The 25,611-nt window shown below is 35.0% G+C and overlaps 1 protein-coding gene across 1 annotated transcript in view; it reads right to left on the bottom strand.

Moving 5' to 3' along the window:
• Positions 1-25,611, bottom strand: part of SNTG1 (syntrophin gamma 1) — a 190,891-nt gene that overhangs the window by 38,420 nt on the left and 126,860 nt on the right. The window contains exons 12-13 of the mRNA XM_019474602.1: positions 10,728-10,844; positions 6,198-6,269 (exon numbers count right to left, since the gene is read on the bottom strand). Coding sequence (XP_019330147.1) covers positions 6,198-6,269; positions 10,728-10,844 — 189 coding nt within the window. The remainder of the gene's footprint in view (positions 1-6,197; positions 6,270-10,727; positions 10,845-25,611) is intronic.

The following is a 25,611-nucleotide window of genomic DNA, read 5'->3' on the forward strand; positions in this document are numbered from 1 at the left end:
GGCCCATCGATCCAGCCTGTCCAGGTCCCTCTGCAGAGCCTTCCTACCCTCGAGCAGATCAACACTCCCGCCCAACTTGGTGTCGTCTGCAAACTTACTGAGGGTGCACTCAATCCCCTCATCCAGATCATTGATAAAGATATTGAACAAGACCAGCCCCAGAACTGAGCCCTGGGGGAAGAACATTAGTAACTCAAGCAAACAAGGCAAACTTGCTTACAGAGAAGTGGAATCTTTTATATTATTGTTCATAATTTACCAGAAAAAATTAACGAACTTTTTTCTACCCTCCATATGGAAAAATTGCTTAAATATTTAAGTTGTTTACCAATTTATCAAAGACACTTAAATCTTGTTAAAATATACACACTTACACATGCACACACATGCACACACACTCAAAACACAAACGTTCAGACTGCATATCAAAAATATAAGAGGTACCAAAAAGACATATACAGTTCAACCAGCTTTGAAGTACCGAACAGGACAAGGCCATCTGCCCATTTCTGAAGCTAGTGATATAAGTACCTGCTTTTCTGGAATATTGAAGATTTGACCAATCCTAACATTGGAATTAGTTGGCTGTTAACAGGGCTTTACCCCACAAAATAGAGGATAGGGTGAAACAAGTTTCTTCCAGAATAAACTAGAAATATTTATTCATAGCAAATTCTACCGTCAATTCTGTTGAAAATGATTCATAGATACATTTTAATGTCAGAAGTGGTATTATTAGATTATCTTGCCTGACAAATTGCTTAACATGGATCACAGATTTTCATCCACATGCTAGTGTCACTGTCCCACTAGCATCAGTTTGAATAAAACTGGTGGTAAAAAAAGGAAGTGGTTTAAAAGCTATCAACTTCTCTTACCAGTACCTTCCACTGATTAATCATCAGAACTTTTACAGTTTCTAGCTTCTTCCCAACTTGAACTTGCCTGACTGATTTCTACTCACTCTTTCTTTTTACCTGTTTCTTTTGAGGGTTAAAGAGTTCTTCAGTGCCTTGTATTTTCTCTCTGTTAAAGTATTTCCACCCCATAATCAACAGACCTATTGAATTTTTAACAAATTACTTTGTATGCTTATCAATTTATGTATTTACCACCCCAGGTCTTAAGCTATTTGCATCTCCATAGATGTTCCTTTTACATCAAACATAGCCCATTGCTGTTTGCTATTTTTTCACAATGAATAATCTAATCCAATGTATTTAAAATGTGATTTTTGTACTCAGCCTGTTTTACCTACTTTGCATGTCAAAAATTATTTCAACCCAAAAATCTTGACAATGAAGAGCTTTATACTTACAAGATATGTATTTTTACATGGTATTTTGAAAACTTCCTACAGAACCTTTTTTTATAATCCACTATTGTTTTGGTGGTGTATGAATGTGATTGTCAGGGTTTGGGGGTTTTTCATACTTTTTTACTATCTAAAATTTTAAATATTGAATTAGGGGATCAGTGTTCTTTGCTGAATTTATGTCAATAAAACTGTTTTTCACACAGTCAAAAGAGAGCTTTTTAAAATCTGCTTTTATGCTTCAAATTTTAATTTTCTTCCTGATTATTTAGAAGGTCCTAATCACATTAAGAATAGTGACTTATTGCCTTGCTTAAGGCAAGTCTTCTCCTTTTTCTTTTCCTTGTAATCTGATGGGGGGGGGGAGAAAAAAAAAGAATACAGTGACAACAAAATAGTGATTTACTAGAGGACTATTATAAATATGAATCCGCTAGTTATAAATCACATAATAATCTCTGACATCTCTGATTAAGGTGCAGAAGATCCTGCCCTTTAAGTGCTTGAGGCTGAGAGAACCGTAAAAATTGAAAATGGCATCCCAGTTTCCTATATCATTCATGAGAAGAGTTGGAGCCTTTGCAATGGATGCTAAAGGAGGAAGCACACTCCACACATGGAGACAACTATGAAGAAAACATTGGCCATGGTGGCAGATGAGTTCTGAGTTTTATTTAACAAGTTTGGACTATATTCCCTTCCTGACAATTAAATCAGTGAAGTCCTCTGCTGGGTGTAGACATTAATATTTATTTAGTGTTTTAATATTTTTACTGTCACCAGAAGTGGTAGTATTCTCTCATACTGAAACACTGAAATATTAATGCGTATTCAGTAGGATCTGGCAGTTCATATTCTCCACTGTAGCACTTCTGTCATGAAGATAAACTTAGAGAAATCTCTCTAACTGAGGAAAATTACAATTCTATTTTAAAAGACAAACTTAAGGTAGTAAGTCTCTCTAATCAAAACTGATCTTGTGAAGTTCATCAGAATTTTAGTCAGAATAAAGGAGTAGAAGAAGGATAAAAAATGCTTTCAGAGAGATTTAGTAAATCCTGTCCTTGTGGCATGAGGGACAGTTATTGAAGTTGCCAGTATACAGCAGGAGAAAATACCAGCATGCTTGGGTGAAAGTTGCATCCTAGTTTCTAATGATTATGTCTAAATATGGAAAAAGTTTTTGAAACATCTCATTCCAATCTAAACAAGCCATGTAATGCAGATACATTTTGATTAGTAAGTGTTGTGATAACATTTAGTAATTCACTTTGACAAAGAAGACATGACCCAAGACCCACGTTCTTCCTGGCTCTACAGAGGTGTTGCGGCAGTCCTGACCAACACACTGCATGCAGATGATAAATCTTCTGCTCCTTCTCAGGATGCCCAACAGCCTGATTGATATAGAAGGAAATATGCTTTGGAAACACTAATTCTAAAGCACTACTTCTTACTCCTGGGTAAATTCGTATAAAAGTTAGCACAGACCACTTGCAAGTCCTTTTACTTGAAATGAATATTAGCCACAGAAGATGCATCTATACTAACAAATTAGGCATATATGGGACTGTTTGTTGACATTATAGCCAGCTGGAAAGGACCAGACCACATCCATACTATGAAACTCTTTATCTCCCTAAAACAGGGTGCTCACATTCAATGGCTCATTACAAATGATCCTTTGCCCATGATAACTCTCAAGCTACGCCAGGAATTGTTCGGGAGAGTGCTAGATGGTCCATTTGGCCCAAAATCCATGGTAGTGATCATTCTAAAATAAATTAAGAATATAGATGATGGTGTTCCACCATCTGGGAATGTTCTATAATATTTACTCCTAGTGAAGTGTAGACTGAACAATTTGAATTTAGCCGAGAATATGGAACTAAACCCACTTAAGAGACACTGAGTGATGATATTGTCCAGCAAACAGGCATTACTATCTTCCTGGATTTATCTCTGCCCAATGACATGTGATTGTCTCTTCTGAAGTGGAAACACAGAATAATTCTATCTTCTCAATTTTCCTGAAAAGAATGACATGAACTCAGTCTCTGCCATGGAAGAACAGGAAGTGCAGGAGAGGGAACACTCTGCGGTAGAAGAGCCCAGGTTTCTTTTCTTCATTTTTTCATTATGTTTCCTGAGCTATCATGTTATATCTGTCAATCTCTGAAAATATAATCGCTTCAAACCCTGTTAGCCTGCCCTTTTGCCATTTGACTCATCCTCCAAGGACAACAAATTTATAATGAAAGTAGCATGTGAGGTACTATAGAAGGGAAGAAGTTTGAAGATGATCACAAAGCACCAGAGTAACTTTTTTTAAGTTGTCTCTGCTTCAGTAATATCCATGGGGCTTCTACAAATGTGTCTAGAAACATGCACTGCTAAAATGGAGACATTTATGATGGCATAAAAGCTGAAAAAAACCTTCAGTCTCTGCAGAGGTTCAATGTAATAGTAGTAATGGGAAGCTGTTTTTCTTGGTTTTATATTGAGTGAAACCATAGTTAAGTCTTATAGTACCTGCTGTAGAAAACTTAAATATGGTGAAGATTAATACTCCAATGTCAGAAGCTGTAATTTCATTGCAATGATTTTTCTACTTCCATTTTCTATTATTTACAGGTTTTAGTCAGCTAAAGAATCCATCTGAAACATTTCAATACTTTATAAGTTTGACCATGTTTACTGACAATAAAGGAATAACTTAATATGAATAACATGATAAAGAAACACATAAATGATATTCCTGTATCACTTAAACTGGAATTGCTTCTCTGCTGGGACATCCTCTGTTAATACAGGCTGAAAATGGAGGATCTACACCTCTTCCCAGACAGTTTGGAGATCTGGATGATAAGAAAAAACAGCATATTTGTACTCTTTTCTGTGCTTCCACACAACAGTGCCAGGAAGGCATTGGTTTAGGTTTCACTGCTTTGTGGACTGAGTCCTTGGCTGTAACTAACTTCTGCTACATGGCTGAAAAGAGAAAAAAAGTCCCTGCATTGGTATGCAAGAACAGGGGATAAAGGAGAAGGAGAAAAAAGAAAAATGGCTAAAAATGAGTGAATGAGAAGAGTATCAACAAAGGAAAATTGTAGAAGAAATGAAAAGAAGGACCTTTAAATTACAGAAAACTATATGGCATAGATTCTGTACATTTCTATTCAAACGGTATAATAAAATCTTTGGATAAGTCACAAAGAAGAGTCATCCTGGCTCCAACAGGCTTACTTCTCAAAGAGCTACCTTGGTGCTTACTGTTTTCCAGGCTCAAGGCCTGAAGTAATCAGAGGTTAACAGAAAAGAAAAAAAAAAAGTGCATGTCACAAGTGAGATTTTTCATCTCTGTCAAAGCCTGACTGTGCTCTAAGACCACTGTTCATATTATGCCCTCAGTGTAATGTCTTCACAGAGTGACTAAATTTTCCTGTTAATTCTCTCCCTACATGACCACTATTAAAGAGTCAATGTTTGCACACACTTGGTAGTTAAAAGACATACCACGGCGATGGGATGTGTTGCATTTTGGATGTTCTACCCCCTGATGAGGATTCCAGACCTCACAGCCAACATAGCAGTAAAAGAACTCCTTTCACTTTTCTGTTCCAGACTGCTAGCAGAGAGGTTTTTTCAGACTATAAATTTGGTTTCTTATTTTTGAAGTCTCTGATGTAAAAAGTTCCTGAATTTTATTGAGCTGTTCCACCTGTAATCTACCTCCCTAAGGAAAGTATAGTGCACCTATGTGACCTACAAAAACTAGGAATTGTACCATGTATGTCAGTATAAGGTCTTCCCAATGGGAAACACTTTTTTAAAATATGATTTTTCATACTTCTTTTTGATAATAGTCTATCTCTGCCTAGATGAAACTACAGAAAAGACCAAATTACCTTTTACATAATTTTGACCCAAAAAAACCCGAACCAACACACACAGGAAAGCATTTCAGATGAATGGAAAGAGACAATTTTTTTTTCATCTCTTTCATCTCCTTTTCGTCTCCTCCTGTTTTAGATTGAGAAATGCTGAGCATCTGGAAAACTGTTTTTCACTGTTTTTAAAACAGAGAGAAGACCATATATATTAATTCTGAATTAATTCAGAAATAAAAATTAAATACAATCTACAATAATGGCCCTATTCAATTTGCTACTCATAGCTTTAACTTTCTAAACATATTTCATTATCTCTTCCCATTTATTACAGTTAAGACAAACTGAAGAAGCTGAGCATCTGGAAAACTGTTTTTCACTGTTTTTAAAACAGAGAGAAGACCATATATATTAATTCTGAATTAATTCAGAAATAAAAATTAAATACAATCTACAATAATGGCCCTATTCAATTTGCTACTCATAGCTTTAACTTTCTAAACATATTTCATTATCTCTTCCCATTTATTACAGTTAAGACAAACTGAAGAAATTGGAAAAAATAAGACAAAGGTTTTCAGAATGGTATTGCATATTTTAAGGACTCTGCTCTCAGTGAAATCTTACATTGCAGCCATTATTAGTTGCATCAACATATTTGAAAGCAACCAAATTGATTGCTATTTCTCAGTTAGCAAAAGAAATGTTATACAGGTTGAATGTGACATTAAAGTAAAGCTATAAAACCCATACAGCATTGTGGAGAAATAAAATAGTTTCCTAGTCAAAATCAGTTTATTTCCAATTTTGTCATGCCTTCTAGTTTGCCTCTGTGTCTATTGACACCAGGAATTCTGATATTGACTTCAAGGGGAAAAAAATCAACCTCTTTCTGCAAGGTGGTCACATGCAGTTTCCAGTTGTAGTGTTATGCTCCGGCTTGTCAACCGGTCTGACAAAGTGGTAATTTATTTTATACTTTCTCATCATACCTTGAGAATTTTGCACATTATCTCATAAACTGAAAATGTTTTCTCAGCTCGTGTCCAATCCCAGGTTGTGACCTTGGAAACAAAAAAAAAAAACAGGAAAAGAAAGCAAGTTATTTTTGTTTATTTCAAGAATTAAGTTTATTAAAAATATAAAAATCTATCCCTAAACCATTTACAACCAGTATAATGTATACAGAAAGACCAAGCACTGCCTCAGAGCAATAGCTACCAGGGACCAGACTGTTCCACATACAGGCAGTGTTTAGGAGACGTCCTGCCTGTCTCCTTGTGCTTAAAACTCAGTGCCTTTGCATGCGGGCTGCTCTATGCTGAATGATGAGGCTTCCCCTGGGAACTGGTGGGGGTTGAGAGGATGCAGCCCTTGAATTCCTCTCACAGAGCCTTCTGTGAAGATGCACAGAGGCATGTTTCTCACCGCTTCCCTCCATGTAACTGTATGCCACAATTTGCTCCCAGTCACCTACATTGTTTGCAAATCCATAAAATCAAATTCTCCAACCTTGCAACGTCCCAGACACTTACCCCACATGCCTTGAAATCCAGGGGGAAAAACTAACAAGAAACAACAGAGGCAAATATACATTTTCTTTTTTTTCTTACCAAGATTAATCTACTAAATTCTAACAAACTAAGATTTGAAGAATAGTCTATTTCTCCTCTTTGTCTTAGGATTTGACAATTGCTTTTAGCAGTATTAATTTAAAGCAACTATTGTACACAAAGAATTGCATAGATAAAAGAGTTCAATAAAATCATGCAAGAGTAAGGATTAAGACTTAAACAGGACAGAAAGGGATAGATTAATATATTCAGTAAGGGAAGAGTCAAGCAATCTATAAATAACTTTCCAAGGAAACTGTAAGAAGGAAAGAGGAGAATTATTCACAATCTCAAAAGACAGAAGAACACAAAATAGAATGAAAATTGAGGCTATATATGGAAAAAAAAAAAATCTTAACGGTAAGAAGTTTTGAACAGTGACCCAGCTCCAAAGGAAGACGGTTGTATCATTACAATTTTTAGGCGAGATGAAGAGGTTGTTGAAGACAGAAGTTGATGTGGTTTTCAAGAATCAAGAATATAAAGTTCTTTGAAAAATGTATCATAAAATAGTATACACAGCATACAAAGAAAATATTATATGATACCAATTTATCTTTTACCTAAAGAGAAAACAATCGTTAATAGACACAACATGGCTGAGAAGCATCTATGGGTTTGGATGCCTCGGTATAAAACTTTCTTGATCAAAATTATTTTGGTATTGTATGAGAAAATTCTATCCCTATCTAATTCTCAGGTATAAACACTATCGTAACTGAAACTCCTTTGAGGAAAACAGTCAGGAATGAAAAGTTCAAAAATACAGTGTCATAGTTCCTTTTCTATTAGAATTTTATTTATTTACAGTCATCCTCAAACTCAGTTTTAACTACCTTATTGAAGTATGGGTATTAAACCAGATTTCTAAGGAAGGGAATGACTAAATACTGAGAGTCAACAAATTGTTTGATATAGAATGAGGAAGTAAAGACATATTGGAAATATACACTCTCTATGTCTGAGTTTTAAGCAGCTATTCAGAGATGTGATGAACAACATGTAAAATGCTTTTGTCAGGGAAAGAAAGAAGGGGGGGGGGAAGCTGCTCTTTCTACTGTGGACAGAAAAATTAACTTTCTCACCATGAAGAGAGAAATGGGGAGAGGAGTCTTGCTACAGCTCCACTGAGCCCAAAACACCAGCCACACAAGCTGAAGTCATATTGCCCCATCAGGAAAAGTAGTTACTATTGCTGCTGAAGCACAAAGCCATTCGGAGCTATGTTTAAAAGCTTACTGTAGGGTCCATACTTTGGGGAAAAATATCAGAGCTCCCCCTTCTCCTCTAGTTTTCTGCTTTTGTCTGTACTTATAAAAGGACTTCTTTTCAGGTCAAAACAAAAATCCTTCTATATAAAGATATGTGCAAAGCAAAAGCAACTATAGAATTAAGACACCGATAGAAATTGCTTGCCCTGTTCACTTTTAATATTTTAATTTAAAGGCTTGATTAGCAAGAGAAAAGGTATTAGCAGCTCTTTCTCAGTCCATTCTCTCCGAGATTTCCAACTATAAACTGTAAGAAAGTGAAACCCACCAGACTTGACACACTTAATAATTCTAAAGGAGAAAATGTACCAGGAAATAACAGAAAAAGAAAAAAAAAGTAATTTTGTTTAAAGCTTTCAAAACGCAAATAAGATAGGTTAGAATTGCTCATTTATCTGAGCATGGAAAGTAGAAGTACTATTGATCAAACAGATAAAAATGAGGCAAGGGGAGGCTGCTGATATACACTGTTTAAACACGTTTCCCTAATGTGTTAGACTTTGGCAGAGACCAGGGAAATACTTTCATTTTATTTTCTGCTTAAAAAATTGGCAGCACATCTCTGTTCAGAAAACAACTTAATCCAAGGAGTTTACACTGCAAATATAAATAAAACTGTTTTTCTTCTTATAACTACACTTTACGCATCTCATAAATAGAAGTTCTGAAACTGTGGCATTGAAAGTTTGTTCTTAATCTTTCATAATCCCTGGAAGAGATGAACACACATACCTGCAGCATAGCAAACATAACTGTATGAATAAAAGTTTGCATATAGAAAATAGGATTTTAGAAGTCCTTTTAAAAGGCCTACTGTGGTCTTCAATAAGAAGATAATTTTGCTGGGCATATAAGTGTGCAATTATTACATACATTACGGGTTTTTTAAGGTAGGTCTGTAGGAACTCTTCCTCTGTTTGTCCTTCTAAAAGCATTCTGCTTCCCTTCTACTCCATGGAGAGAAAATATTTTTCTCTATGTTTGAACTGTCTTTCTATTTTGGAACAAGAACCGGAATCTGGCAAAACAAAATCATGTTGTGCTTGCAGCTTAGCTGAAACAAGACCTATAAAGATTTCAAGGATCAGTGGCTTGTCTCATACAGCAGCAGCTTGCCAAAATTGTCCTAACTCACATCACCGTGGTTCACAGCCCTATTATAAACATGTTCCTCCCTCACTCGTTAATTATCACCCGCTACCCATTTACCCACCAGCAGCATATTACTCCTGGAAACTTAAGATTAATCCTCAGTAAAGAGGCTTGTAGTTCCTTCCATAGTGCTTACAAAAGAACAATCTTCCTCTTTGGTATTGAACGGGAGCTCTCAGCATTGTTTCTGCTTCTATCTAGTGTCTAGAATGGAGGTGGCTTTATTTGATGGGCAGCAAATGCTCAGGTAGGTCTGCCAAAGCCAGGAGAGCTGCTTTTGAATTAAGGTGCTCGGCAGCATAATCTGACATTTTAATCTGATCCTGAAAAATATCCACCAACCAAAGCCAAATTCCCCTTACTAGCCATGGGAGAGCCAAACTCCTATGCCAGTGAACTAGTGTACCAACACTGAACACACAAAGTTTTCAGTTCATACTTACATCCATTCTTCATGTCTTTCACATGTTCTTAAACACTTTGCTAAACAAACATGAATAGTGACTGATGAATGATGTAAAGACTTGCAAGTTAGCTTTGAACTACCTCAGGAACAGGTTGCCCAGAGAGGGGATAGATGCCCCATCCCTGGAAACATTCAAGGTCAGGTTGGACGGGGCTCTGAGCAACCTCATCTAGTTGAAGATGTCCCTGCTCATTGCAGGGGGTTGGACTAGATGACCTTTAAAGGTCCCCTCCAACCCAAACTATTCTATGATTCTATGATTCTATGATTCAGGCAGGAAGGAGCTACAGCCTGGATCTGGCAACACAGGGTTTAGCAGCAGTCAGAAAGGTCACCCAATAAACAGAACAAATAAATGCACATGACTCTCCCTGCTGCCAGTATGGGACTGCTACTGGCTCCTTAGCTACTGGCCTAAAAGTTAGCTAGACTATATCTCTGTTTACCGCAGTTTAGATGTACCATAAAACTGTGAAAGTAAATTGCTGAGTATGAGACAACAGCTAAAATTTTGCCTAGTGTTGCCAGTCAGATTCCAATTAATATATTTAACCTAAACAATTTCATTTGCTTCCCTACCTTCCTTTTGGTGCTCCCAAGCAGCGTAAAAGTTACATTCAGGATGAAATCTAAATACAGAGATATTGCCATTTCCACAGCATGCAAAAAGCTTTGCTATTTCCCCAAATCTCAGCAGTTTGACTAGAATGATAGTTCAGTTTAAATCTAACCATCTTGCTTCAGGCTTGTTCTGCTTGCCAAAGGAAAATGAAAAGCCCCCTTTCAGCACAAGTGGATTTCTCTTTTATTTTTCTAAGTGCTCAGGTAAGTGGGGGAAAAATTCTTGTTAGATGCCCAATCGTGACAAACAGCTATACCACATACCCTGGGAATTTTCAGTGTTGTAAGTTGAAATCCTGTTAGGTCAATGAGTGATATCTCATTGTGAAAGCCTTGTAAATATTACATGAAATTATTTTAATAACATTTATTCCCACTAAGAATGACAAACATACTTACTGGAGGTGCTATGAATTTATATAGGGAAGATCCCCTCAGTGCTAGAAACTTTGGTGTGTACATTCGATCCTGAAGGGAGTCTTGTTCCCGTTCTTCTGTCCAGCCCATGTAGACTATCTGACAGAAAAATCAATAGTGTTGACAAATTCCTCAGACACTTTCTTCAAATGAATTGCAAATATTTCATGAAAGTAAGCTGATGTCTGTCAAATTTTACGTAGCTACAAACCTTGAACCACTGACACAATATGGTGTATTAGCAGTTCACTTACAATCACGTACTTGTATAAAGGATCCAAAAACATCAGAACAAATATTTATTGTACTAGCAACAACAAAAAAGTTAAACCACATACTCAGTGGATGTTTAAGGTCTATCATCTCATTAAAAGCTCCCTGAAGTAATTCTACATATTTGCTGACGGGTCACGTCAGAGAAATTTAATGCAAGTGAAGTGTAAGGAACCACTAGGCAGGAATACAAAATCAAGTAACTGTTGTTACACTGCAATGTAGATACAGTCTCCACATACAAGTTCACAATTATGCATTAAACAATATGATCTTACAAATTTTATTTCCAAATAATAACAAGCTTTTTTTTTTCCCCTCTGAAAATCCCTGTGTAGGAGTTTTGAACCTCCTTGCTTAGGAATAGCAAATTAACAGGCTGTTTTCAGACACTATTTTGAACAGACTTCATCTACAGCTAAGAAGTAACCAGAATGCTGTTGATTCTTACCACTACTTGCAGATCTTCCGACATAGATGTATGAACTAGAACTTATTCAAACCCATTTTAGGATCTAATTCCCTACCTATCCATCTATTAAGTTTGAGTAATTTAATATCAAATCCTTAAAGAGTAACAGAGTATGAGTCACCACTATACCAACTTCTGGAGAACATCTGAACAGGGAGTAGACACATCATGCAACTTTTGATTTATAACCATGCCATTAGTAATAAAATACAATTTTCAGTGTGTACTGGTACACTACTGCTATGGAAAATAGATCAACCCATATTTCATACAGTGCTGCTAATGGAATAGATCTGTTTTTAAATCTCTTTGTGAAACTGATTTCTACATTAAGTAGGCATGGGGCATTCTCTGTCTCAAATGTCAGTAATGAACATGTAAGGAAACCAGTTTAGGAAAAATAACTACAATCAGATGAATAGTCATCAAATTAGTAAGTTTACCAATGGTATAAATGTACCTAAAATGAATGTTTGTACTGCGTCTTTTATCCTTTGAGATTTTGTATGTCTCGTACTTTTAAAAAAGTGATTTACACAAGTTTATTTCATTACTGTTGGGAAGAGGATTTTCATCAACAGTTCTTCATGGAATATACATTAAAATAAATGGGGGGTGTTTTTTTTTTTTTTTTTTTTTTTTTTTCCTTTCTGTTTTTCTGTTGGGTTGGATTGTATTGTAACACACTGGAAATTAATGGCTTTTTCAAATCCCCATGTATAGAATCTATGCTATTAGTCTCCAGCACAGTTTATTAGATATTTTATGGTTTATAAACATAGACAGGGAGAAGGTCCATTCCTCTAATACTTACAGTGAAACCTCAACATTTAGTTATTTTGCCAATAGCAAAAACTAGTACTGTAATATTGTCTCGGGTCCAATGAATAACATATATTTAAGTATCTGCTGGTTTGATGATTAAACAAGTTTATAAAACTCAAAAAGAAAACAGAGCTGTACCACAATATGCAAGAATCAAGCAGAGTGCTCAACATTATATAACTAAATAACACTATATAATGCAATAACTAAAAAGCCATGTTTTCTGAAATCTCATTCATTCCTGAATGAAGAAATAGTCAGAAAAAAAAAAACCCAACAGGTACAGTAAGAGAAGTTTTAAATTATTTCAATTCAATGTTTATTCAGATTTCCCAGATTTCTGTTATTTTGCATGTTATCCCCTCTAATACTTACAGTGAAACCTCAACATTTAGTTATTTTGCCAATAGCAAAAACTAGTACTGTAATATTGTCTCGGGTCCAATGAATAACATATATTTAAGTATCTGCTGGTTTGATGATTAAACAAGTTTATAAAACTCAAAAAGAAAACAGAGCTGTACCACAATATGCAAGAATCAAGCAGAGTGCTCAACATTATATAACTAAATAACACTATATAATGCAATAACTAAAAAGCCATGTTTTCTGAAATCTCATTCATTCCTGAATGAAGAAATAGTCAGAAAAAAAAAAACCCAACAGGTACAGTAAGAGTAAGAGAAGTTTATTTCAATTCAATGTTTATTCAGATTTCCCTCATTTCTGTTATTTTGCATGTTATCCAATGCAGGATAAGTATGGATCCCTATCCCTCTGACTTGGTAGGAATCTGTAGAGCTCAGTGACTGAGAGGGGCTACACAGAAGAGTAAAATTAGTATAAAAAATTGTACTACTATGTACAGAAGTTGGGCACATTTTCCTCTCTGTAACTGAAAGAGAATGAATGATCTCTAATTTCTAGGAATTGAGACTTCTATGCTTTTAAAGTAATTAAACTGAATTGATTTGGTTCTCTCTTGATTTGTTTCATTAAAATCGGACACACGGTAAGATATCATCTTGCCTGATGATATTAAATATCACTGTAGCACACTGTATGTAATCTGTTTTCAGTTAGTGCTTTTCTTTTTCACATTCCTCATTTCTGCTTCTACTATTCATCAGAATAACAAGATACAGTCACTCATGCTGTGCAGATGTATTGATATTTCACATTTGATTGCCTTAATGCTAAAGCAGCCATGAAATTTAAGGCAATTGCTCTCTTAGATATTTCTCCCTTGCCTCTGTAGATCATGAGGATTAGATTGATTTTTCAGACAACCTGCTGTACCAAGGTTTTATTAACAAAAAAGCATTTCTCCTTCAGATTAAATACCTACTATTAAATGTACAGAAGAACTAGTAAGCAAAGGCTGTATGATTATAATTAGGAACACTTACAAAGTTGTTTGCGCGCACGTGCATATTCACATGTGGGCTAGATTGTGGAAAACAGGGCAAAAATGAACAAATACTTGATAACTATTTTACTTATGTGTTCCTAAAGCGGTCTCAGTTTATCTAAACACACTGAACATGTGAAGTTAGATGAAATACTGTAATTTTTACATAATGAAGCTAAGAAACTGTTGAAAATGTTTCACTTATGAGATAAAATAGAGGCCACATTCTTGAGACATGTATATTACTGGTAAACATTTTGACTTCTAAAAAAGCTTTGACTATGAACAACTTCAAGAAAATTATTTATTTGGAAGGGGATCTTAAATTTCCAAATTAATAGTTCATGTGTATGTATGTATTTAAACAGTGGATGAATATGAAATTTGATTTGTGGGTTTTGGAACATATCTTAATGCTGTACATGTGGACTTGGCCTAAAATATGGAATTTCATGAGATTCTATCTGCAAAGAAACGTCTACAACCACAGACACATGATGAATGGAAATAAATGTGAATCCCAAAATAGACAGTGCATAGCATGCCCCTTTATAAATTTAAAAACCAGGTTAGTTTTTTAATCTTAGAAAAGTATTTTTGAGTCCCTATAAACTGCTGACCATTATCAACAAAGGTGGCGGTGGTGGGGAAAACAGATTTTATTTGTGATCACATTCCACTTAAAAGATAATTTTTGCAGTCCTGGTTTCTAACTTACCTGGAGCAGCTCATTCTTCAAAATCAAATGGTGACACAAATTAGTTAACTTACTGGCTGCTGGTTCAGTAACAAAGATTCAATAAGTTATTATGGGTTATGAGTTAAATCATGTACAGTTTAAAAAATCTGTATCTAAATGATAAATGAAATGGGACACTTTCTTCAGTCAAAAATCCATAATCTCCCAATTTAGTATGTACTTACATCACACGGACATCCTAATCAAGCAAGATAAATTGTCATAAATTGCCATATTTCATATCAGTCCAACATATTGCTAAAATGACTTAAATAGCCTTGACTTTCAGAGAGACTTCTCCAGACTTTTTACACAAATTTTATTATATTTTAGGAAGAACAGTAAGATAAAAATACAAGAAAATTTCCCCAAAATGAAATGTAAAATGTATGTGACATTACATGAGTGAGGAGATTCAAAGATCAGAACAGATACACTGACAGCTTTTTATCTTGGAAGTCTCATATTCATACTCAAATTATGTGAAACAGTGCTGTAGGGCAACAGGATAAACATGGAGTCAGAAGACAAATGAATATGTCAGACAACACAGGAGAAAAATGACGAGGGATGAGGAACTCAGATACGCTCTCTACCCTGGTATTAATATCGTTTTCTCTGTATGATAGTCTCAAAATTCATTACAGTCAATTGTTAGCAGAAAAACAATAAAACCACACTAAAATGGAACAAAAAATGTGATCGCAATGCAATCATTGGCAAAAACAGTCCTGTATTTAAAAGGCTTAGGATTTTTATGCTGAATAAGAATTTTTTTTCAAAGTCAACGGAAGAACTAATCATATACAATTTTGAATGAATGCTAGAAAAATTTTGCTCTACTGTAAATATAGTCAAAATATGTCCTATCCTATTTTTCATGTTTGTGAAAAGCCTGGTAGTATTTCCATAATTTTTTTTTTTTTTTATTTCATGTGAATTATTTTCTATCTCCTTCACAGACAAAGTCCACTAAAACAAGGCAGTCTGCATATGAAAAGTAATCTCAAAGAATCAGAAAACAGATGGCAATGAGAGGTTATTTTACATATGTTTCAGATTATATTTAAAATAATATGAAACCTCATTTGCTTCATTATGTTTTGTGACAAATAAACATCAGTAATAGTCAGTATTTTCTAGAAAATTATGCCATGAAATTATTAATAGCAAAGGAACAGCTTTGGCAAATATTCCCTTTGGCTTTTATTTCTGAACTTCAAAATTTAGAAATGAACTATTTTTTTATTTGAATTGTGGATGGACAATGTCCTGGGCAACCTACTCTAGGTGGCCTTGCTTGAACAGGGGGGTTGGGCAAGATGACCTCCAGAGGTTCCTTATGACCTCAGTCATTCTGTCATTCCTTGAAATAAGAAAAATTATGAATGTATAAAACCAGAAAATGATTGCTTGCAGAATAGTTTCCCCCTTCAGTTCTCCTCTGTTATATCTCCTCCTTTCTATCCTGTGTGCTTTAGAGCTATCACTGACAAAGATCACCTTCATATTTTTGAACCACCTACCTACTAATAGATTATTCAATCTCTAAGCATTGCATTTATTATTGGAGATTATAAAATTATTATGGGAGATTATAAGATTACACATTTATTGTCTCTCATATAGTTTAATTTCCTTCTGGGTAAGAACTCATGTTTGTCATCTTGTTACCAGACCAAGGCTGAGTATAGATTTTCCATTTGGTTTTGTCCTGTTCTGTTTTTCAAATGATCACACAAAAATGAAGTAAATATTTATGGGTCTTAAAGTAAACAGTACCAGAGAAAGAAGAAAAGAATTCTTAGTTATGGAAGATGATTTTTTCCTTACACCCCAGATAACTGAAAACATATCAAAGACTGAAAACAGTATATTTGCTTTCTTAGCATACAATATCATAATCAGAGCGAAGACAGTTGTTTAGGGTAACAAAACTTGCCTGGACCTCTGCAGACATCTATCCAACATTAACAGCACTGTTTGAAAAACCTGCATTACAGTTTACATCCAACACCATCCCATGAGAAATCTTAGCACTTGCCCAATGAGATCTACCAGATCTTGCTAGAAATCAGGACTATATTGACTGCTTCATGCCTTCACTGCCTTCACAGATTTGAAAAGTGATGGCTACATGTGGATACAGGACAGCTTTCTGAACAGGTAAAGATCTGTACTTTGCTTTTCCAGGTTTCTCACAATCTTCTACTTGTTATAGTCTACTATCCCAGAGCAAAATTTTGTCTCATTCATTCAGTTTTTCATCCAATATTACATGTTAATAGCTACAATTTATTTCAAAGCACTCATTTTACTTATTTAAGACTTCTAAGTATCTGTTCATTGAAATAAATTCTTCTAAAGACAAAGTCAATTTGAACATTAATTGGGCAACTGTGTGCCTTTGTCAAAATGTCAACATTAAAACTTGGGGGGTTTTTTGCTTCCCTTAAATTATTCAAGTTGAACAATTACATGTATTTAAAATTCATTACAATTTGAATTTGTTCATTTTAATAGAGGTGATTAGCATTTAGAAATTGCAACATTCCTGCGTTAAGACTTTTTCCAAGAAAGACCTTATGGAGCTGTTTTTACAAAGATAGATTTGGATGCGAACTGCAGTATTAGATACCAATCTATATTAATTTGGGGTGTGTGTGTGAAATTACTAGAAGGAATCAGTACAAAAATAGCTCATGCTAGTCCTGGCTTGCAGGATATTGACTGGGTAATTAAAAAAAAAAAAAATTCATCAACTAGAGTAGCTAGCCAGCATATGGTAAATCCTGTGAATTGCACCAGGGATGTGTGCATTTTACATGGGATTGAGTTAAGCATTTTCCTAGTTAATAGGTATAGTAGCTAGATGTTGTGTTGTCTAGAGTGATCTGCTTTCCTCGCTTGAAAGAGACTCCTTTCTTCTTGTAGAGACTTCTCTTGTTTACCTGCCACATAACTCACCTTCAGAGCAATTTAACACATACCTGAGGAGGTTCATTTGGCTGCCAGGTTTATCACTGAGGAGACTCAGTCCTGCTACCATCACAGGCATCTGACAGCCAACCTGAGAAGCTTCAGACCTTCTCTGACACTCTCAACAGAGCAGCTCTCAGCAAACTCTTTGATAATGAGCAGGTCTCACACACATCCTGACTAAAAAAATTGCTATATATCACACTGTCATCATTCCCCCTCCTTTTGCTGTTGTGTACCTGCAACCAGTAGGATTCTGGGTTTTTTACTGGGAAAAACACCTTTGGTATATGGTCGTATTTGAATTCCTGCCTGTCCATTTTTCACCTGCTGAATTTACAAGCAGGCACAAGGAAGACTGTCAGTTTTAACCCAGGATAAAATTTCTGGGTTTTTTGAGGGTTTAAACAGGTAGCAGTGCAATACAGAAAGCTCAACACTCAGGTGGTAAGAATGTAAACATCATCTATTCAAAGCCTAATAGCTTGACTGTGTTTAGGACTTATCTTTTGATTAATGTCTATTTTTTTCCTCTTCTAAATGTACACAGTATAAATGTAATACTTTTTTGAGGCTCTTAAATATAAATGGGGCAAACAAAAAGATATTTCAGATAATCAAGCTGGAGGGTATGGCCTCTCCTTTCCTATGAACAATGTGTCACATTCATCTTTGTCACCTCAGGTTAGACTACTGAAACATTCTGAATGAAGAAAAAGATCAGCATATTACAAGTCACTAGGCAGTGTCTTTCAGACTTTTGGTGGTGCCACCAAGCAAACAACTGACATACTCATCTTTCTCAGGTACCAGTGCGAGTGAATCACTTATGAAAGCATTTATTATCATTCTTAACTCATCCCAGGAGTAGTTTTGAATTAGATTTCAATGACTGGTTCCAGACATTGTTTTGATTTGCATTTTCTGTTTCTCTGAAAAGGACCGGTAAGCAGAACTTGGACAGAACTAGTGCAATTTAGGCTATCTGTTTGTCTCTGAGAGATCATACTACTCATGTACCTGCGCTGCTAACATCCTGAAAGCCTGTTAAATTTCTGCTTACTGAGCTCCATCCAGAGGAGAAAGTAACCATAAAAGTGTGAGAACCCCAAATGTCTGAGTATATAGAAAATACAGATGAGGAGTAATAGATTAGACTTGTTTGAAATTAATTTTAACAATATAAGTTTTGAGTTTGCATAACATTAAAATTACATTTCTATAAAATTAGATGTTTACTCTTCAAAGTGCTCACAAAGCCAGAATAAAACTGCAAATACTCAGTGTATACTTAAAGCTGTCTTTTAAGTCTCTGGTGCTGCACAGCAAAATAAACATATCTCTCAGAAATCCCTTTTTTTGGTAATAACTTCACAAGACCTGAATTACAAATATTTTTATACCTTTGTGAGACTGAAGTTTGAACTATCTATAAAATTAGCAGTGCAGATAAATATTTAAGTATACAAAAGCCTGTTTAGACTTAAAATATTATATTTAAATACTTCATCCTCTGATGAAACCAACATCAAAATTCTATGGAATAATGCTATACATGGCTACTGGGTGATGACTATCAGAGAGCCAGATTTTTACTTTCTATTCTTAGTCATTTAAATGGCAATACTTACAAACTGATGAAAATAGCTATTAATGTTTGGAAAACCTCTTTTGGTATTTATACTGAGAAACAATTATTTTCTGTCCTATCTGATTATCAAAAGAAAAAGACTGCTGCAAGCTTGAAGTGTTCTTAAGGCTTTCTCAGGGCTCTCAGAGAACACAATTGCTACTTATATACTCCCAGAATAATAAATATAAATAAAATCTCCAAAAATATTTGAATAAATTTAGACTAGAATTACATTGCCTTTTAGCAACTCATTCATTTTTTAAGAAGTCAATGCATGAAAGAAGAAAAAGTCATCAAGAGGTGAAATTTTATTTTCAAAAGTACAAACAATCAGTTTTCTGCATAAATCCACTGTTTTCATAATCCATGTTCAGTTAATGAATTGTTTTGAATGAAGAGAGTGTGACTGAAGAAGTAGGAGTAGTGACATGGGTTTTTTTCCTTCCTTACCAGCACCAGGATTTTGCTGTGAGAAAGAAGATCTAGGAAAGGACAGCTGATTATTAGGTAACTTTTTTTTATTATGAAAAAATTTGATAAAGGTTCAAGGAAAGTTGCTAATTTCTAAGAACTCACAGCATCAAGGGAAGGACTGTACTATTACAACAAGCCAAAACACCATCTGAAACTAAGTTCCACATTCACAGAAATGCACATAATGAAGCAATTATTAGAGCCAATTCAAAAATAATAATATATATAAAATTCTTCAGAGATTAATGACTACTGTAATCAGAAACATGATGGCAAGTGATACATGACACTTGGGTATGGTGCAGTCAGCATTTCTTTACAACTATTAATGAGGACGGATGTCTCTTTTAAGCAACATTAGTTATTAAATTTTCTTATTAAACCTTCCGGACATCAGTATCTCCAGCAACTGCCAAAATGCATAGCAGCAAAGTTTACTAAGAGAAGGGAAACAATGAAGAAGTCTTATCTTCTGGTGGATTAGTCAGAAATAAGTGAAGGCCACACAGCTCTCCTACAGAACATGAAAATCTACAGATGAGAAGTATTTGATGCATCTGCACAGTGTCTTTGGTGAACTAACATTACCGGTGCCAGCTACTAACAGGGAAAAAAAATAACAGGCAGTATAAAAATTTAATGTTCAAATAAATAAAGAATACTCCCTAAGGTAATTTTATCGCTCATTAGTTATACCAAATAATCTTTTGTCTAATGAATTCACAGTTTTTGAGATCATTATGCAATAAGTCTAATTAAGTTTAATTTCTAAATAGAAAATGAAAAATATTCTTCTTGATCTATAAAAAATGGGCAACTTCAGTTCATATTTCAATTCATATCATGTAATAAGAAATTGTAAACTAATCCATAAATTTGACATATATGGATAATATTATGATTTCTTCCTTATCAGAAACATCAGGCAACACTTATCCTCTAATCTTCCTTTAAATCAAAGTGTATTTCAAAGATAAATATAAATAAATGATCATAAGTAGGAGGAACAGAACACAGAATTATGAAAACAAGACATTTTTACAATCATATTGGTCACTTATTACTAACTCCACAACATTAATAGGAGTGATTGAAATTTTTCTTTTTTGTTAGTCATTATCTTGAATAAAATCTGACAAAAAAGACTTTGCTTTTGACAATATAAAATTGATTTAAAGTAAAACTTCTAGACAATCTAGACAATCACCAAATTTATCACATATTAAAAAAAATCACTAGCCAAAAAAAAAAGTTTAAAAAAATGCCTCTAAAATGTCATCAGAAACATATTTGGTACAGAAACACCTAACTTGAACTTTCCTTTTGTTTCAAATAATTCTGCATGTCAATCTAATAAGCTGAATGTCATTAGGAAATCAAGCATGTATTTATGCTTATTTCATACTTCCTAGCCACATATCATCTAACAGAGTATTCTGAAAGCCATAAATTTTTCTATAATGTTTTTTGATTTTAAAAGGATTTTCAGTGGATTCTGAATGGCTCATGAAGACTACTTTTGAAAAAAATTACAGTCAAATGGGTAAAACTTGCAGCATTTTAACAAATTGGTCACAAAGAGTATTCATCTTCCACTACAGCTAAATAGAGGTAACATTATGGGTCACTGCTTTTCTCTTTCAACTGCCTTCAGAGTTTGAACTTTCAATCACAACAGCCTGAAAAACTGACTATTTTTATAAAAGCAAATAAATATTCTGCACTTGAAATCTAGAGTATGTACCTTGTTAGATCTACAGAAAGAGATTTATTCACTATGTCTATCTTGTCTATCTTGTGGCATTATGGCAAAGAAATCATGTATCAAAGCACCTTTGATGTCTTTTAGTACTTAAAAAATACTGAATTGAATTATTTCTCTTGGCAAGAGATGTTATGAAATCTCCATTCTTAAAGATATTCAGAACTTGACTGGGGAAAGTCTTGAGCAACTTGATTTATGTTGGCCATTCTCTGAGCTGGGTTTTTACCAGATGACCTACAACTCATCTAATCTAAATAATCCTGTGATTCTGTGACTGTTTGATCTCAAAGCAGTCGTATCTGTCTTAGAATCTGTTTTAAAATAGTCCTGACTTACTATTCTTAGCAAACCAGCTTCAGCATTGTTTTTGTTACAGTGCCACATTATTCGTCTATGGCACACACAGTAGTACATACCAAATGTAGTAGTTCACATTTCATAATCCATCTGTAGTTGTCCAGGATTTTCTAAATGCACACATTTTATATCTACCCTAATTTTCAGTGGGGCAGCATATCAGACCTCACTACGGACTTTCATCCTTAAAATACACTCTGCAAAGGAATTTTTAGTACAGACTGCTTGCAGGTAAGGCAACCTTGAGATTGAAGACAGTAGGACTCTTCTATTGCTCATAAGCAGATATTGAGAAATGAAAGATTAATCCTATCATCCCTTCTCAGTTGTTAACGGGGGAAAAATGGTTATGGTTTGTGAAGGACGCTGATATTCTATGGAGATTGAGGAGGAAGGGAAAGAGGAGGTGAGAAGTCAGACGAGAAGAGAATAGAGATGCTAAATATCTTGAAATTACTTGAAATTCAATTGACTTTCTAAACAGAATGGAAAAGCTGGCATGTAAAGGATTAAAGTAATGATGTATAACTTGCATTCTTACACAATCTTAAAGTAAATAAAAGTCTTCCTAAACTAATTACTAAGAAATAAGGAGAAGTGGGACTACTCTGGAACCACTTTAAATATTAATTTTCAAACAGTGGTATCCAAGTACAACTGGGTTGAGAAAGAGAACCAGAATGCAGTCCCATTCTGAAAGACAGCGAGGTAGAGGAAAACTACTGTTAAAATACCTCCTTCAGGAGCTGAAAAGAAACCTTAGGGGATGATTAGATCAAAACCATGATATTCAGTATATTCTACATAATATTGTTTTCATGTTTCTCTTCATAATTTAAATTTTTAACAATAATCTAATTTTTTTGCTTTGTAAGAATAAAGCCTGTTTTAATTTGCCTGGTGTTTAGATTGAACCTAGGCTATCCTGAAGGACCTTTCACTGCTCATATGCCCATGCCCTCTGGCAGGGAGCTAGCAGTAGAGTTCATAACATTTATTGAACTCATGTTGTACTTAATTATTTTTCGACAGTGGGGTGATGCCGGTCAATAGTAGACTTGTCTCTGACATCTCTCAGTATTTCCATGGATTTTGTAGTTTCGTTGGAAAAGCTCAGTCTTTAATGAGTACTGGATAACAATTATTTTGCAATAACATCAGAGCTTTCTTCCACTCAGACAATTTTTTTTAATGCAAAGTGTCCCACCATCATGAACAACTGAGGGATACAACCCATAAAGGACGTTAATACCCTAAAATTAGGATTGGGTCCTGAATGAAGCACTAACTTCAGTGTTAGACACTGAGGGTCTATATCCACAGAGAGCTCTACAGAGGGACAGGCAGGCTCCTTCACCCACAGGGAAGACAACATAAAAAATCAGCTGTGGGTGCCATCTGTGTGGCTGAAGGAGAGATCCTGATGGAATAGTTCAAGGCCCTGCGAAGAGCGAACAGTGACCTACAGGAACTTTATTAAATTATTGATGGATGTAAACTCATAATCAATACTTAGCCAGAAGTCTCTCCTCTCACAGAGAGCATCTTTTCTTCAAGGCCTTTTTGCATAGTCTCAGAGGTCTGAATCCTTTTTGCATACTCTCCTTTCCCACTGTCTGGGGTTGGTTTTGAACAGCAGCCTACTTCAGCAGGAGGGGAAGGAGAGGCTGCCATCTCATCTCACCTTCCATCCCACCTCCACCATTAGGGCAGGCTTGCGGGAGCAATAGGTTGGAGTGATGAGTGACTATTGCTTCTATTAAGCAAGTACCATAAGCAGTAGATTGTTAAACAAATAATGGGAAGCAGCATGACTTCTGGCTGCATATTTCAAGAAAGCAGCTAGAAACTGCATACTGTTGTATCTTGATCCTGCTGGATTTCGGGGGTACTCTGAGTATGCCAGCTGGATCGAGTGCCTCTGGACATTCAGCACTTACACACCACCAGGGCCATCAGGTAGAGACCTGTTTTAGAGAAAAAAGCCAGACGTCTGTCTGGACCTTGGTTGGAAGTTCCTGGCCACAGCATTGCCTGTCTATTGCTTCAGGCCCTTTTGCCTCTCCAGACCTGCACCATTTTCCAGAATCATTCTTCATAAGTAAAGGTGGAATTCTTTTGATTCTAAACCCAGCATCACTAAGAGATATTCCAACAAGGAAAATGTTTATTATTAATTTTTTTTTTTTTTCCCAGTTGTCAGCTCCTGAGAATAGTTTATCTATTTGCCGCTGTTAAATTTCTATTTGTTGTGTCATAAAATAGGATGGACGTAGTAAGTTTTGTTTCCCAAAATAGTAAGATTGAAAGCAAAAGTTCTCTAATGTGCTAAACATATAACAGATATTGCTTACTAAACAGTGTCTCCTTACCAGGAAATATGACTGTTTAAGAGGACAAAAAATGTCCTCATATTATGAATTTCTAGGGGATGTTTCTGCATTTGCAATTAACTATGTTTTTTAACATTTTCCATCAATTTTATTGTCACTTTTCCTTCAAATATTTTCAGTGATTAATACTTCTTGGTTTGTTTTTTTTTTCTTCTTCATTTGTAGGTAACCCATGAATTGTCAATTGCTTTGTACTAATTTACCCATCAACTATTTTCTGAAATTCAGGTAGCAACTGTATCACCGGTACCATGGACTATTATTGTGATGAAAGGGAAAAGATCAATGACCACCGATGGTCCACAGAATTCTGTTTAGCCACTGCTCTTAGAAGTTCAAGAGACTAAACCTTTTTTCTTTCACAGGGTATGATATGAAGCACCGATCATCTGCATAGATGTAAAATAAGTGAGTGAGAAAAAATGAAATGCTTATTCACCTCTCCTCTTGAAGTACACTGTAATTAAAAACACTTTCTTTAAGCCTTTTGAGTCCCATGTGCTCCTTCAATAGAAAATCTACAGTTAAAGTATATGCTTCATTGATTCCAATTAATTTATTTAGATGATACAATTCCCCATGGAATAAAGTGTGTATAGGCTTACTGAACACCTTCATTCTAATCTACTAAAATTAATGTTATTCTTGGGAACTTTTACACTCACTTGATGCAATAAAAGAGACATTACAATAAAGCATTACAATGTTTTTATTTCTAGCCTCAGCCTCCAATGAAAGTTCCAAAATGGCCAGGTAGAACAAATTCACATCTGGTAAGCTATGGATATTAACAATTCCTGATTTAAGGTGAGGTTAGAGAAAAAAAAAAAAAATCCCCATACTTAATCTTTCTAAGTATAACTGTATAAAAAAAAGATGACCTATATCTTTTGTGGATATGGTGACTCCATTTCTCTCCTTTTCTTATTTCCTCTCTTCATTACCACTTTTCAGAAACTTGTCAGAAAGCAGACAGGTACAGAACATATACATCATTCAAGACATCTATTTCTAAACAAGGATGCTGAAATTTTCTTCCTGTTCTCCTGCATTGTTGGCCTGTTTGGATAGTAGCTAAAAATCCTGTTCAATAATAAAATACATGAAAAAGATGCAAGCATTTATTCTATTAGAATAAAAAATGGCCCTTTCTTGGTTTAACATTTCCTACTTATGTTTCCAGTCTCAGATATCATAAATATCCAACTTCCCCCCAAAATCTGTCTTTTAAATTGCAGGTATGTCTTTCACTGTCCTATTTATGTTACATACCCTATTTCTTGGGTAAGTGGCAAAATATCAGATCCAAATATGTTTAGAGACTTAAAGCAGCATTTAATTATGTCATGCATATAAATAGAACACAGGGATAAAATGATGCAACAAAAACAATCTTTTTGATTGCTATTTAAATTTAGTCGTTTCTCACTGTCTGACGTCATCATAGATACAGAATTATGCTTCTGGGAAGAACTGCAAGTATTTGTCCATGTTAAAGCTTTATGACAAATCAGGAAGCAATGATTCCTCTGCCTAAATCTGCTG

The sequence above is a fragment of the Aptenodytes forsteri genome, unplaced genomic scaffold (genome assembly GCF_000699145.1).
Source record: "Aptenodytes forsteri isolate BGI_AS27 unplaced genomic scaffold, ASM69914v1 Scaffold139, whole genome shotgun sequence".
In the NCBI taxonomy this organism is placed as follows: domain Eukaryota; kingdom Metazoa; phylum Chordata; class Aves; order Sphenisciformes; family Spheniscidae; genus Aptenodytes; species Aptenodytes forsteri.